Source organism: Branchiostoma floridae, chromosome 1 (genome assembly GCF_000003815.2).
Source record: "Branchiostoma floridae strain S238N-H82 chromosome 1, Bfl_VNyyK, whole genome shotgun sequence".
NCBI lineage: Eukaryota > Metazoa > Chordata > Leptocardii > Amphioxiformes > Branchiostomatidae > Branchiostoma > Branchiostoma floridae.
Window position 1 is genome coordinate 19,312,649 of NC_049979.1, and position 14,728 is coordinate 19,327,376.

General features: G+C 39.9%; 1 protein-coding gene across 1 annotated transcript in view; it reads right to left on the bottom strand.

Annotated features, from left to right (window-relative positions):
* Positions 1-7,145, bottom strand: part of LOC118411557 (polycystic kidney disease protein 1-like 2) — a 16,109-nt gene extending 8,964 nt beyond the window's left edge. The window contains exons 1-6 of the mRNA XM_035813959.1: positions 7,110-7,145; positions 6,914-6,953; positions 6,532-6,707; positions 6,143-6,313; positions 636-898; positions 159-308 (exon numbers count right to left, since the gene is read on the bottom strand). Coding sequence (XP_035669852.1) covers positions 159-308; positions 636-898; positions 6,143-6,313; positions 6,532-6,667 — 720 coding nt within the window. The 5' untranslated portion in view covers positions 6,668-6,707; positions 6,914-6,953; positions 7,110-7,145. The remainder of the gene's footprint in view (positions 1-158; positions 309-635; positions 899-6,142; positions 6,314-6,531; positions 6,708-6,913; positions 6,954-7,109) is intronic.
* Between the last annotated feature and the right edge of the window lie 7,583 nt (positions 7,146-14,728).

Consider the following 14,728-nt stretch of genomic DNA (forward strand, 5'->3'; position numbering starts at 1 on the left):
TCATGAAATACGCTGCAGAACAAATCATACCCTAATGCTATGCTGAGAAGACTATAAAAATCAATATGTGCATGGAAAAAGCACTTCAGTTTGAAATAATCTTCGCTTGTATCTATGGAAACACATTCTGGGGGAAATCCTTATGAATTTGTACATACCGATACGGAGATATAGTCCAGATCCTCCGCGATGTCAGTTAAGACAATAAGGGCTGAGGAATAGTCACGGGTGGATAGGCTTGTTTCCAGCTGATTTGATGACGTCAGAACCTTCTGCCACAGCCCGATTGGTGCATCTGGTGGAAGCACCTAATGGGCCCAATCAATCAATCAATCAATCAATCAATCAACCAACCAATCGATCGAACGATCAGTCAACTAATCAATCAATCAATCAGTCAATCACAGAGTTGATCAAACAATACATAACGCTTTCAAATAGTCAATCAACCCACAAATCAACCAATCAACCAACCACCCAATCAATCATTTAATTAATCAATGAATCAATAAACTAACCAACTGAATAACCAATCAATTGATCAACCAACCAACCAAACAACCAAACAGCCATCCATTTTGACGTTTCCTTCGTTACAATGCTACAATGAGTTCACGAGTTCTTGCTATACTCACTGTAACGTCGACATTGCACACCGCCACTGACTCATCATCGCCGACTGCCAGTACATTTATGGGTACGACAAAGTTGTCGGCTGAACTACCTGCTAAAATGCTTGAAGTTACAACAGAATTGAGTCTCGAATCCTGTACTACAGTTGATATGTCTGTTGTAACTGTGTAAGTGACAGGGTGTGCCTGGAGATGGACTTGATATTGGCTGCGTGGTTCCACCTCTACTACACCTGTGATTGTGAAGCTTGTCTGTCCCGAAAAACCTACACAAGAAGAAAATCAGTCATTACATTGGAGGTGCCTCTGAGCTTAGATCACAAACGGCAGTCAGGATATCCCTTCTGCCAAAGAAATCACAAACGATGACGTGATTAAGTGTCATATCAACTTGCAAAGAATCGTCTATTTCATCGTCAAAAGCAAGGAACAAGTGATTAAGTTAAAAATCATATCTTCTTCTTCATTGGGGACCAAATGCCATATATATTTGATTGAAGAATATCGGCAAAGCCTAGCTTTGTGAGAATAGGTTATCTCCAAGTAGATTAACTGATTAGGATTATTAGATAGGATTTATATTTGGATCTATATTTCTGTTGATTTGAGGCCTTTTTCGCTTTTCTCGAGTGTTGAGAACTTTCTTGTAGTTGCATGTACAATACCACTAGGAGTTAACTTAGATTAAAAAAAGTGACACTACTTCAAGAGGGACAAAAATACTTCAAAACTACAAATAAAACACTAACACTCAGCCAGATTCTAACATCTGACGATTAGATTTTTTTTTATTCACATTTATTTAACGAGGATTTGACAAAAAGCAAAGTTGCTTATCTGGGTCTTCTCCTCTTACACATGACAAAAATAAGGACACAAATACAAAATAACGAACACTAAATAACATAGTCAAACTAGAGTTCCACGAACACATACCTTTGCCTAATAAACCAGGTTTGTTATGTAGAATGTTGTCTGTAGACATAAATGTGTTACTCATTACATTTTCTTTTATATGCCTGGAGTTGGTTCTTAACATTTCGCCATTGCTTATACAAATTAGATCCCTATTAACATAATAATATTAAATTGTATCAAGCATCACTTAAGCTATCAGCATACCAAAAATCATTATGATCCTTTCATCCCTTCTTGACTTATTCTCTTTCAAAGTAGGAAACTAAACCGGCTCTTAATTATGCAAATGAGATCATCATCTGCATAATTAATATGTACTGATATTTCTTGCTTTCTCAGCTACAAATATGACAAGCTTGAAAGTCCTAGAAAGGAATGCAGTGGATTTACAAACTTTCCTCATTAATTATGCAAATTAGCAGTCGATTTGCATGATTAGAATTCCATCATGTAAGTCTTCCCTTTGGCTATCTACATACCAAAAATCATGATGATCCGTCAACACGTCTATATTTACCTTTGCCAGAATGGCTAAGGTTATGTTTTAGGCTTGTGAGTCTGTCTGTCTGTGTGTCTGTTAACAGCATAACTCGAGAAGCCTTGGATGCATCCCGATAATATTTGGTAGGTGGGTAGGGGTCGGGAAAACGAAGGTCAAGTTCGATAATGGGCCCCCTAGCGGCTTGCTAAGGTACTGCAGCAGAACATCAATTTTTGATATCTCGTGTTCTGGACATGCTGTGATCATGATTTTTAAGTGGTAGATAGCCCTCGAGGCAGAGAGTAAGTGCTGTGAGTTTGGGCCCCCTAGCGGCTTTTTTGGAACTGCAGGCGCCGGTTTCCTTTCAAACTTTGGATGAGAATAACTCTACAACGTATTGACGGATCGTCATGATTTTTGGTATGTAGATAGAATGAGTGAAGACTTACATAATGGTATACTAATTATGCAAATAAGCAGCTAATTTGCATAATTAATGAGGAAAAATTATAAATCCACTACATTCCATGATAGGACTTTCAAACTTGTCACATATGTAGCTGGGAAGGAGAGAAATGTCGACAGATATCAATTATGCAAATGATGGCCTCATTTGCATAATTAATGAGAAAATATGAACATGTTGACGGATCATCATGTTTTTTTGTATGTAGGTAGCGTAAGTGAAGACCTACATAATGAGATAACAATTATGCAAATCAACAGCTAATTTGCATAACTAATGAGGATATCTTATAAATTCACTACATCCCATGATAGGGCTTTAAAACTTGTCACATATGTAGCTGAGAAAGAGAGAAATGTCAATACATATTTATCATGCAAATGATGATCTCATTTGCATAATTAATGAGAAAATATGAACGTGTTGACGGATCGTCATGATTTTTGGCATGTAGATAGCCCAAATGAAGACTTATATAATGTGATACTTATTATGCAAGTTAACAGGTAATTTGCATAATTGATTAGGAAAAGTTAATAAATCCACTGCATTCCATTATAGTACTTTCATCAAAGTTGTCACATATGTAACTGAGAAAGAGGGAAGAGAGTAAGAGGTGTATTTAAAGACTTTGAAAGAGAATAAGTCAAGAATGGATCAAAGGATCATCATGATTTTTGGTATGCTGATAGCTTAAGTAATGCTTGATACAATTTGATATCAATTAATTGTAACTTGGGATCTAATTTGCATAATGAATGCCGAAATTTTATAAACCAACTCCAAGCATATAATTATAAAGAAAATGAAATGAGTAACGCATTTGTCTGCAGACATCATTCTACATAACAAACCTGGTTTATTTGGCAAAGGTATGTGTTCGTGGAACTCTAGTTTCTCATTAATTATGCAAATGAGGCCATCATTTGCATAATTAACATGCATTTATATTTCTCTCTCTTTCTCATCTATATATGTGACAAGTTTGAAAGTCCTATCATGAAATGCAGTGGATTTATAAACTTTCGTCATTAATTATGCAAATTAGCTGCTGATTTGCATAATTAGTATTTTATTATGTACATTGTTACTTGGGCTATCTACATACCAAGAATCATGACAATCCATCAACAGTTTCTGGAGTTATTCTCGTCCAAAGTTTGAAAGGAAATCGGCGACTGCAGTTCCAAACAAGCCGCTAGGGGGTCCAAACTTACCGCACTTACTCTCTGCCCCAAGGGCTATCTACCACTCAAACATCATAACCACAGCATGTCCAGAACACGAGATATCAAAAATTGAGGTTCTGCTGCAGTACCTTAGCAAGCCGCTAGGGGGCCCATTATCGAACTTGACCTTCGTTTTCCCGACCCCTACCCACCTACCAAATATCATCTGGATCCATCCAAGGCTTCTCGAGTTATGCTGTTAACAGACACACAGACAGACTCACAAGCCTAAAACATAACCTTAGCCATTCTGGCAAAGGTAAAGATAACTAGAGTTCCTCGAACACACATCTTCGCCAAATAAACATTCTTTATCGAAGGTCGTTGTTTTTGAATGATTAATGTATGTAATTATGGCTATAATGGACCGGATAAGCACCAAATACAGCTTAATACGAGATGTTAATATAGCAAAGCTGGATGTAAGGTCTTTAGTTAGGCTAGGTTAGGCTAGGTCTTTAGTTTTATATAAGATTTCACTCTACAAAATGTACATTGCAGTCTTTTCGTAAAAAAAGAAATAATAAACAAACTTTGAGTGACTGGCCTATATATTAGATAATAGGTCATCTAAGGGTTACCTAAGGGTCATACGTAAGGATTGTTACGGCCCCGCCTTGGTGAATGTTTGTGTCCATCTCATGAAAATAGTAAGTAAAGTTTTGCAATCGCGAGTTAAGTCAGAGGTATTTTACACAGTCTACCTGGCCTGGCTATCACGTCAGGCTACTCAGATCCCCCCATTCATAGCCCCGCAAAGACAAAATAGCTGATTGACAGGCATAGTAATTGCTAATCTCCAAGTATTAGTATATTCATAAGCCTTACTTAGATCCTCCTCTACAACCTAGCACAAACCGAGACAAGATACGATACCACCCGCGTTCTATGATCGCACTCGTACAACCCAGAAGTATATGATATTATCGTAATCGGTTGCACGGAAACCCCCATTCAGTGTGAAATCGAGGCCAAAATCAGGCAAAAAGAGCCAGTTTGAAGGCCAACTTTGACTCTTCAAATCTCATCCTGAAATAGTATTTGAATCATTAAGCGTACTGTATTCGATCGAACAACTCATGATGATTACGTTGGCACCTTTGACAACCTGATTTGGCCCACCGCGATGTTTTAATCTTTTTTTTACGTGACCATGTCTTATGCCTCAAACGGGCGGGCGTGTAACACCCTGCCATGGCATGACGATTAGTTCTGCTCCACCTTTGATTTGTCTGTGCTAAGACCCGGAGACTGAGGGCAGGGGGTTAATTTGGTGTGACTGGCCCTTGTCAGGGAAAGGAGATCAGGCTTCTGCTTCTGTCTGAAGGGCTTGAATGATAAATGAAGATTAATGGTCCACACATTAGTGCTGGACTAGGGTGACAATGGTGCCAGTGTCATGTTGCACTGCACACCACTTTTGTAAGGGATGTGGTTCTCTCCATGATAAGAATCCCAAAGTAATTATATTAAGTAGATCGCAATTTACATAATTAGCATCTCATTATGTTGATAATCACCCTAAGTACCTACCTACCAAAAGCAAAGAATATCCATCAATCCCCTCTGCAGTTATCCTTTTTAAAAGTTACAAACTATAAGACCCACTGCAGTTCCAAACAAGCTGCTAGGGGGCCCAAAATTACACCATTCACTCCTAGTCCCAACAGCTATCCACTACTTAAAAATCATGAACATGGCACTTCTGGAAAATTTAGGCGCAAGCTTTGATGCTCACTTGCAGTACCAAAACAAGTCGCTAGGAGGCCCATTATCGAACTTGACCTTCCTTTCTGTGTCCCCTACCTATCAACAAAATATCATTAGCATCCATGTAGAACATCTCGAGTTATCGTGTTAACAGACAAACGCAATTACATACAAAGCCAGCTACAGCACCAGAGGTAAAAGCCAGCTAAACCATTCTCGCACATGACAATCCTTTACACAACCGCTACACACCTGCCAAATATCGTAGAAATCGCCCAGCTGCATTTTGAGTTATGCTTCTCGAAACAAACCTCGAAAAAATACAAAGCTCGCTGCTGTACCGTAGGAAAACGCCAGGTAAACCATTTTCAAACTAGGCATGCCTTTCGACAACCGCTACACACCTACAAAAAATCAAAAAGTTCCATCCACAATTTCTCGACTTATATGCTGTTGACCTACATACAGACCCAAGTAAGCAATCTTATAATCTTCGCTGGCGAAGATAATGATAACGAAGTCAAAATAAACAAGGAATCAAGTAACAGAATGAACGTGCAGCTGGTTTACAAACTTAGGAATAATCAAATAAGGCTATATAATCAACTAAAACTAAAAACGACCTGTCTGTTGGATGAACTTGAATACAACATCAAATAAGAGACAATTTTGAATGACGATTAGATAGGCAATGGACTCCGTGTACCTAGTGTTGGAGCAGCAGTACAGGACATGTTGTACTTGTAGGCTGAAGCAGCCTCGTACTGGAAGGAAACTGTAGGTCTTCCATTGTTGGGCACGGCGTCCAAAATCCACTTGTACCTTTTGCCGGCATGAAGGTTTCCAACGTTTATCCCGAGATTTTGTGGTGCTAAACCTGTACATTAAAACAACAACGGAAACATTCTTGTCGCACGGATAGTTCAGTTTCGCTACGTACGCAGACATCATAGAAACAATATTATAGCACCACCATTCATGGCAAGGGTGAAAACGTAATCCAGCTTAATCATTAATTTTTAAAATAAACTGGACCATCTATTATTCAATTTCTATATTCATTCATTATTAAGCTCAAAAAGAGAGATGCCGTACGTTGGACTCGAATGGCAGATAAATCGGCGATCTCCCGACTCGTGTCTGTCCTCAGGTCCAACTCGCGCATGTGCCAGACGTACGTCAGCTCAGTGGGGTCCAGGCAGTCGTTACAGGCGGCGCTGATGCCGAACATAGCCGCTATATCCAGCAGGTCTGCGCAGTTACGGACACACCTAGGGAATGTGGAGATTAAGCACGTCACCGAAACGTACATCGATTTTTGCATAAAATGATGTGTTCGTCTTTTCGTATATTCAGTATGCGATCTCTCTCTCTCTCTGTCTCTCTCTATTTCTCTCTCTCTCTCTCTCTCTCTCTCTCCTTTTCTCTCACGTTTGAAATAATAAGTAAGTCTTAGCGATGCGGAATTGTAACTTACGATATCGTGATGTCTGGGTAGCCTGAGACGATGTTTGTCCCTTTGGAAAAATATGGTTAACCAGCTTTACTAGTAAAAATGACAGCATTCAAAGTTTTCAACTTATATGATGCAAAAAGAAATCGACAGGAAATGTCGCTCACAAAATTTCAAAAGCACCATACACGAAAAGCTGAATCATCAAGCATAGTCCTACCTTCTATCGTCAACAATAAAACAAGGAGCCAGGCGTTAACCTGCAAATGATGGAAAGGGCTCGTGAAAGAGCATATGTGTGCTTATGAAAAATGACGAATTTACACTTAACGGAGTTCTTGTTTGTTGGTATTGTTTCAACCGTACACATCTTGAGAGCGAAATAATGTTTACTATGCATTGAAATGTATGCCCACTTTGTAATTGATAATGTAATATATATATATATATATATATATATTTCATTAAAAAAACATTCATGTCTTTATCGAGTTTGTCATACCTAGGCGTGCAAAAAAACACGCAATTTTATGTTATAGCATTAGTGGAATTCATGTAATGACAAACAGAGATGCAAAGACTAGAACAACACATTTTACTTGCCTTCATGGTTCCCATGGCAAAAGGAATACGGACTGACGAGCTTCATGTACAGACCTTGGGGGTGGAACCGAAACTCGAGAGATTCATATTCATTCAAGCCTGCTTGTTATTCTCATACGTTGTCCAATTAGTCCAATTAGATGATCCAGTCCATTCTTTTCCCTGTTAGAAGAGCGCTGCGAAGTGAACTTCAAGAACGAACAATCCACGGGAATTTTAACTATGCCTTGAGTAGTAATGACTTCGAGAGAGAAAATCTCCGCATGAGGCCTCTATTATCATTAGAAAAAAATCATCTTATTGTTTCTTGGCTTGGCTGTTCAGCACACACAGTCAAGGCAACCAACTAGCTTGTTGCTATGCGACAATGAATTCAAGAGAAAATGGCAAAGAAAGAGATTTTTATTCTAGCAGATTAAACAGCAAATTCTGTCTGATTGAGAGAATCAGCATATTACTAGACAACGAAAACGTTATTCTTTTATCATCTTTTGAATGAATTGCGACTTACACACGAAAATACCGCATAACGAGAAAATACAATAAACGAATGGCATATACCGCTTATTCAAATCAGATAGAAACATATTTCAAAGAAAAATTGATAACGTTACATGTATATCTATTGATTTTGAAAATATACATCGAAACTAGTATATGTCGAAACTAATATCTAGGAGAATGTGTTAAGACACCACAGTACTTTGTAGTAGATGGCACCCACCTTTTACGATTGATGCTGAATAGTCACTTTAACGCTTGATATGTACACACAAGTGTGGAGCTCTCTCTGATGCTATCGACACTGCTTTCAGCCTGGTTTTATACCCGAGCTTTTCCAGTCACAGCTAGTCAATTCAAGATAACGTGATTCCTGCATTTTTTACAACTTAAGATAAATGAACAATTTTCAAGAGCCATAAATGCATGTAGCGTGAGAAGCGACGGATCTGTACCCGGTTGTTGAACTTGACAGTATCACGACCTCAATACATATGGTCAAATCGATCCTCAGATCGGGTGTTCCTATTCAACAACAAAAGTTAACTTATGTCTGAACGTGCGATGAAACGATTTAAATGAAATTTGGTTACAGCGAAGCTTTTTGTAGGTGTTGAATTTTGTATGAGACACGGAAGAGCATATCTAAAACTGTTGTGTAGCATATTGTAGGAATTCATATGAGCAATTGGGTTATTTTAAGGACTCATAGCATTATTTGAATACGCTAAACTTCCATATATATCAAGTTAGACAATACTGATATTGTATACTTTATGTATGTGTTGTAAATCATTTCATTCAATTCTGCTTTTGATTCTTTTGAGGCATATTATTTCATTTTGTATACTTCTTGGACATTGCGTGACATCCTCGTGTGGTGCATGGAGTACAGCTAGCAATTTCCACATTAGGGGGCCTTGTAAAGGCAATAAATTCAACGTCTTTCGACATATGGCTTTTGGCGTAATGCTATGTCAGCAATATGTTCAAAGGACATCGACAATAGTACCACTTCCGGTCGATTCATTGGATTGAAAGTTTGTGTCTGTTACGAGCAGTCTAACTGCTTAGCAACAGGGGATTGGTGCTTTTTTCTCGTGCAAATTAAGCCCTAGTAAAAAAGCCCTTAGTAAAATGCACGCACTGTTGATGAATGGACATTTGGGTGAACTATTGAGGAAGATAATGTTACCTTGTTTCTTTTCAGTTTGTTTCATTATGATATAAAAGGGGTTCAATTTGACGCAATTATTTAATATTTCTGGCCATGTTCCACACATCATGATTTTTCGTGTATCATTTCATGCTTTTCCTCCTCTGGGTTTAACTGGCCTTTCTATACTTTTCAAATTTCAAGTGTTGGAATGATTCCAATTTGTTGTCATATTATGTAACTCGCGAAGACAAACATGAAGCTGATAAAACCAAAATGGCAGCCATAAAAGCGGCCAGACACTGTCATTATGAATAGGAGTTTCCCGAAGAAGTCACGCGATGACAATTCGAACGTTTAAGGAACAAAGATGAAACGACTTGTGGACGTACTATTGATATGGCAACTTCATCTAACAATAAGGTAATCTAACATAATTAAGTGGTAAAATACTTTTGGCATTAACTTCAAAGCCTTGAGTTTGTCTTGAATGAATAACTTTGTGTTCTGAAGTGTATCCAATATGCCGACAGCTTTTGTGCCATGGACTTTACATGACGGAAGTCCTTACAAACGTTAACCCTTACTAGAGGTGGGTACCGGTACGGTTTATCGATACGGTACAAAACCGATTCTTGCTGGACCGGTCCAGAAAAAACGGACCTAAAAAAATTCAGAGACAGGATGTTGGACCGATTAGAAAATTAGCAGATTATACCGGCAGGCGTTGAAGTGTTTTGGGGCTTACAGGTCCAACTACATAACACGAGCAACACATACAGTCACAACACCTACAGTCAAAGTTACAGTTAGTGTTGTTTTCATGACGCCAGTGGACGTCGGATAACGTTACTTCACCAAACACAATCCCTTGTAGCAAAATGGACCATTGTTTTGAATATAGCTCATTCACATGTTTTCACAGATAGTAGATCCAGGTTCAGGTTCGGACCCTGATCCGAGTAAAATTTTTGACATAAACTACTTTAAAATGATTAATTCTAGCACTTTTCTGAGCGGAAATTTGTTTTCTTTTGGCCCAAAACGTGACCTTCCGTGACTCCACCAGAGCCCACACCTGTGCGCGTCAGCGAGAGTTAATTGAATCAAAGACCTAGCCAATCAGCGAAGAGGAGGCCGAAGGCTAATCAATATTCATAAGCGGGGCCTCATGATCCCGTATATAGCAGTATTCCCGCCAGAATTTTTGTCTTTCGCCGCGCTTCCGCGGCGAAAGGCAATCAGACGGAAATTAGATTTCTGTCCGTCCGGGTCGACCATGCCATACCGTGCTAGCGAGATATTCTACCCTGCAGATTCGACGGTATGTAACGTTATGACATACGTATCGGGCAACCATGAATGTGCCTCGTTCAGAATAGTGCAGACTTCGTTGACAAAATCAAAGATCTCCGGGTAGAAGAAGATGAAATCATCACTTCTTACGATGTCTGTTCGCTTTTCACTTGCATACCTCCTAAGGACGCAGTCTCGGTAGTCAAGGAAGCCCTGGAGGCTGACAACACACTAACAGACAGAACCAAGCTATCTCCAGACCAACTGTGCAAACTGCTAGACCTTTGCCTAGGGTGTACGTATTTCTCTTACAAAGGACAGTTCTACCAACAACTGCACGGCTGTGCTATGGGATCACCAGTGTCACCCATTGTTGTAAACCTCTACATGGAAAAGTTTGAAGTGAAGGCTATCAGTACTTTCAAGGACACTCCCCCACTCAACTGGTTCCGCTATGTAGATGACACTTATTGCAAGCTAAAACAGAGAGTAGCTGATGAGTTCTTTGACCACATCAACCAAGTAGATAAGAACATCAAGTTCACAAAGGAGTCAAGTCATGACAACATGCTCCCCTTCCTAGATACCAAAACTATCATAGAGAAGGACGGCAGCCTTCAGTTCGAAGTGTACAGGAAACCGACGCACACTGACCAATATCTGGCCTTTGACTCTCACCACCCTTTGGAACACAAACTGGCAGTGATTAAAACCTTGTATCACCGGGCAGACAGCATTGTTTCCTCTGGCAAAGCCAAAACAGAGGAACACAAACACCTCCGAAGTGCATTGAACAAATGTGGCTACCAAAACTGGACCTTCAACAAAGCCCTCAAACCCTCGGACCACTCAAAGAAAACAGCCAAGTGCAAACCATTGACCGACAGAAAGAAAGCCAACATTACCATCCCCTATGTCCAAGGAGTTTCGGAAAAACTCAGACGGATCTTCCAAAACTTCAACATCGCCACTAACTTCAAACCTCACTCAACCCTCCGACACAAACTGGTGCATCCAAAAGACAAACCACAGAAAGGTACTAAGGCCAATGTAATCTACAGACTCAAATGCGAGGAACCCAACTGTAACAACACATACATTGGTGAGACTAGTCGTCCACTGAAAGCAAGATACCAAGAACATTGCAAACCGAAGGCCAACGGCAACTCTTCTGCTATTTTCAACCACCTACAACACAACCAAGGACATTCCTTCAACCTCCGATCTACCGACATCCTAGACCGCGAAGCCCGCTGGTTTGAACGGGGAGTTAGAGAGGCCATATATGAGAGAATATACAATCCCACCCTCAACAGAAAAGGGGGGCTACGTATGGAACTTTCCGGCACTTGGGACATAGCACTCTCTCCCCCCCCCCCCGCCAACAAAACTTTTAGCTCCTGTAACTAAAACAACAGGAGCTAATTGACTCATTTGCATTAACTGTGTCTTAGCCTTGATATCCTTTGAAATCAAAATTGTCTTCAGCTTGACTTTGGCTTAGCTTTGTTTTCTTTGGAATCCAAATTGTCTTCAGTCTGAATTGTCTTACAACCTTTCCTATTGGACATCTGAAATTGTCTTCATTCACAGTTAGAGTATAAAAGACCTGTTTCTTGCAGATCACTTCAGTGTCACTGACGAAGGAAAGTGGATTCTTTCCGAAACGTCTGACCGTTTCAAAACCATATCCAGTTGCTTGAGTAACTATTTTTGGCGTATGTGCTGCTTGGTTTGCGGTCCATGCCATATCGTGCTAGCGAGATATTGGTCGCTGCAGATTCGACGTTGCCAAAGGCCATGCAATTATGTAAAACATATATATCCAGACATTTTCTCATAGACTGTCCACAGATAATGGTAAGTTAAGATTTTTCAAGAAACTAAAGAAGGGATACTCAATGGAAACTTATTTAACGTTACTAGATAAATTCGAGGCCAGATCGACAATGTGCAAACTTAGAATTAGCGCCCACCCCCTTGAAATTGAGAGAGGGCGGTACAAAAAGCTACCTGTGGGCGAAAGAACCTGTAACCATTGTATGGCAAAACCGGTGGAAGACGAAATACATTTTATTTCTAACTGCCTCTCTAACGATCAGGAAAGAAATGAGTTATTTGAAGAGGCATGCAAATTCCACAAAAATTTCCAAACGCTTACCGACGAAAGCAAAACTATAACGCTGTTAACGTCACATAACCCACGCATCATAGAAAAAGTGGGACACTTCGTCTTCCGCTGCTTCCAGAAAAGAAGTCAAACCCTAAATACGTAGATTGTAGCTCTCAGCAGTCCATATCATTGATAGAATAGTCACTCGTTTACACTTGTCACCATTGTTATCTATACCAAAGTATTTCATTTTATACATGTTTATTATATTTTCTGTATGTTTCATGTTGCAATTAGCCCTCGGGCAAGAACTTGCAAATAAACTTCTCTAATAAATATAACATACGTATCGGCCTACCATGAATGTGCTGCTTGGTTTATGCATGGCTTATGAGCAGGAATTTGCAGAGACGGATGTGAACGGTGAGGATTTCTTCGTAAGATTGTGTACAATTTATAAACTAACATTTTCGCTGTTTGGTTATAATAAAACAGACATTGTAGAGAACAGTTTGACATGTCATTTACTTTGTTTTATGGAAAATCACCGCTACAAAATCTAGAATTGTGTAAGATGCGTGCGCCGCATCTGACATGGTGTGGGAGGGGGCGTATTCGGAAATTTCTTACTCTAAGAAATTTCAGGCTATTTTCGTGTAACAAACTTCTTTCAGCAAAATAGTAGTCCTCGGATGCGTTGAAAATAGAATTACCCACATTTAATTTATAATTTCGAAAGGGAAGATTCTGACCGAGCTCGACGGAGTGAGTCTGACGCGTGACGTCACGACTCCGTCAAGTAAAAGCATAATTGCGTTACTAAAAGAAACGAAACGTTCCATTAAACATACCACAGACCTGTTTTAGTTTAAAATATCTACCTTTCACTTGATCTTGCCATTAAAAAAATTATTTCCATTACTGTATATGCCATGTTAATATTTTATGTTGTTTATGGTGACAATACTTTGTTTGTTCTTTCAGAAATTCAGGACACATCTACTGATAAATTTGATTACTACAGTGCACTTTGATAAAACCCTGTTGTACTGTAACAGAGCCGTTCTTAAACAGCAAAATAATCCGAATAAAGTTAACATCATTCATACAGTTGTGTTATTATACAGTTCAAGTAAAATATACTCTGTGAGAACCACTACCTTACTAAACAGTTATATAACCTAGCACCAAGGAGCTTTTATCAGGAGCTTTTATCAGGAGGAGAGAGTATGGAGTTACCCGCCCGCTGTGCGCCTTTGTTTGGCCCGTTAAATCCCGCAGCGCCGGCTTTGTTTACTGCCCTGCGCGGCGCCCGTCTGATCTGATGTTCGTAGCGCCGGTTGGCGCGGTTTCTATGCTAATGAGCCACGCCATTACGTCATAGCCCTCGAGCCAGCCCGAAGCCCGATCGGCAAGAGGCGAAGTGGGTCAGGTTTCCGACGATTCCCTTATTTGGAAAACTCGGCAGGCATGTGACTACGTCATCTTGCGGTAGAGGGCACAATGGCGGACAGTTTGATATGTTTCTCTTCGCCGTACAACAAACATGGGCCAGTTTAGGCCTATTTTCGCGGATCGAGGTCTGTTTTCTTGCGATAGAATTATGAATTTTCACATGTATTTTCAGATGGCTACTAAAAAAATATGACGTTTTTCTTCATTTAGCTGATATTTTTTCGTAACTGTTGATGATGTGCTCGGTAAAATGGCGTGTTCACTGTTGGTCGAACCTTGCTCATTTTTGTCGAACCACCCGTGTTTCGGACAATTTTGCCTTTAGGCTTAGCCCGTACCCGAGCGGCGGCGCTGTCCGGGCTTTGAAATTTCACCCTCAGTCAGAGAGAATATTGCCGCCGCTGTATGTATTCCGAAGTTACTCTTCTGTTCAACATCGTCGACAAAATCGCAAAAATCAGATCGCTACACACAATGTTTGTATCCCCAGGCCGCCCCACCATGAAAATGACCACAAAACAAAGGGAAAACAAAAGCTTGCGTGGGTGAAATGTATGCAGATGCGGGTTTTTGACACGTGGGTGTTAATAAAATTTTGTCGCCCGCTACGAACATACGAACAATGGAAACTAATCCGTACTCTCTCCTCCTCCTTGCTAGCACTTGACCAAACTGTGCCAGAGCTGCCAACGTTGCAGACTTGGCACCCATAAGT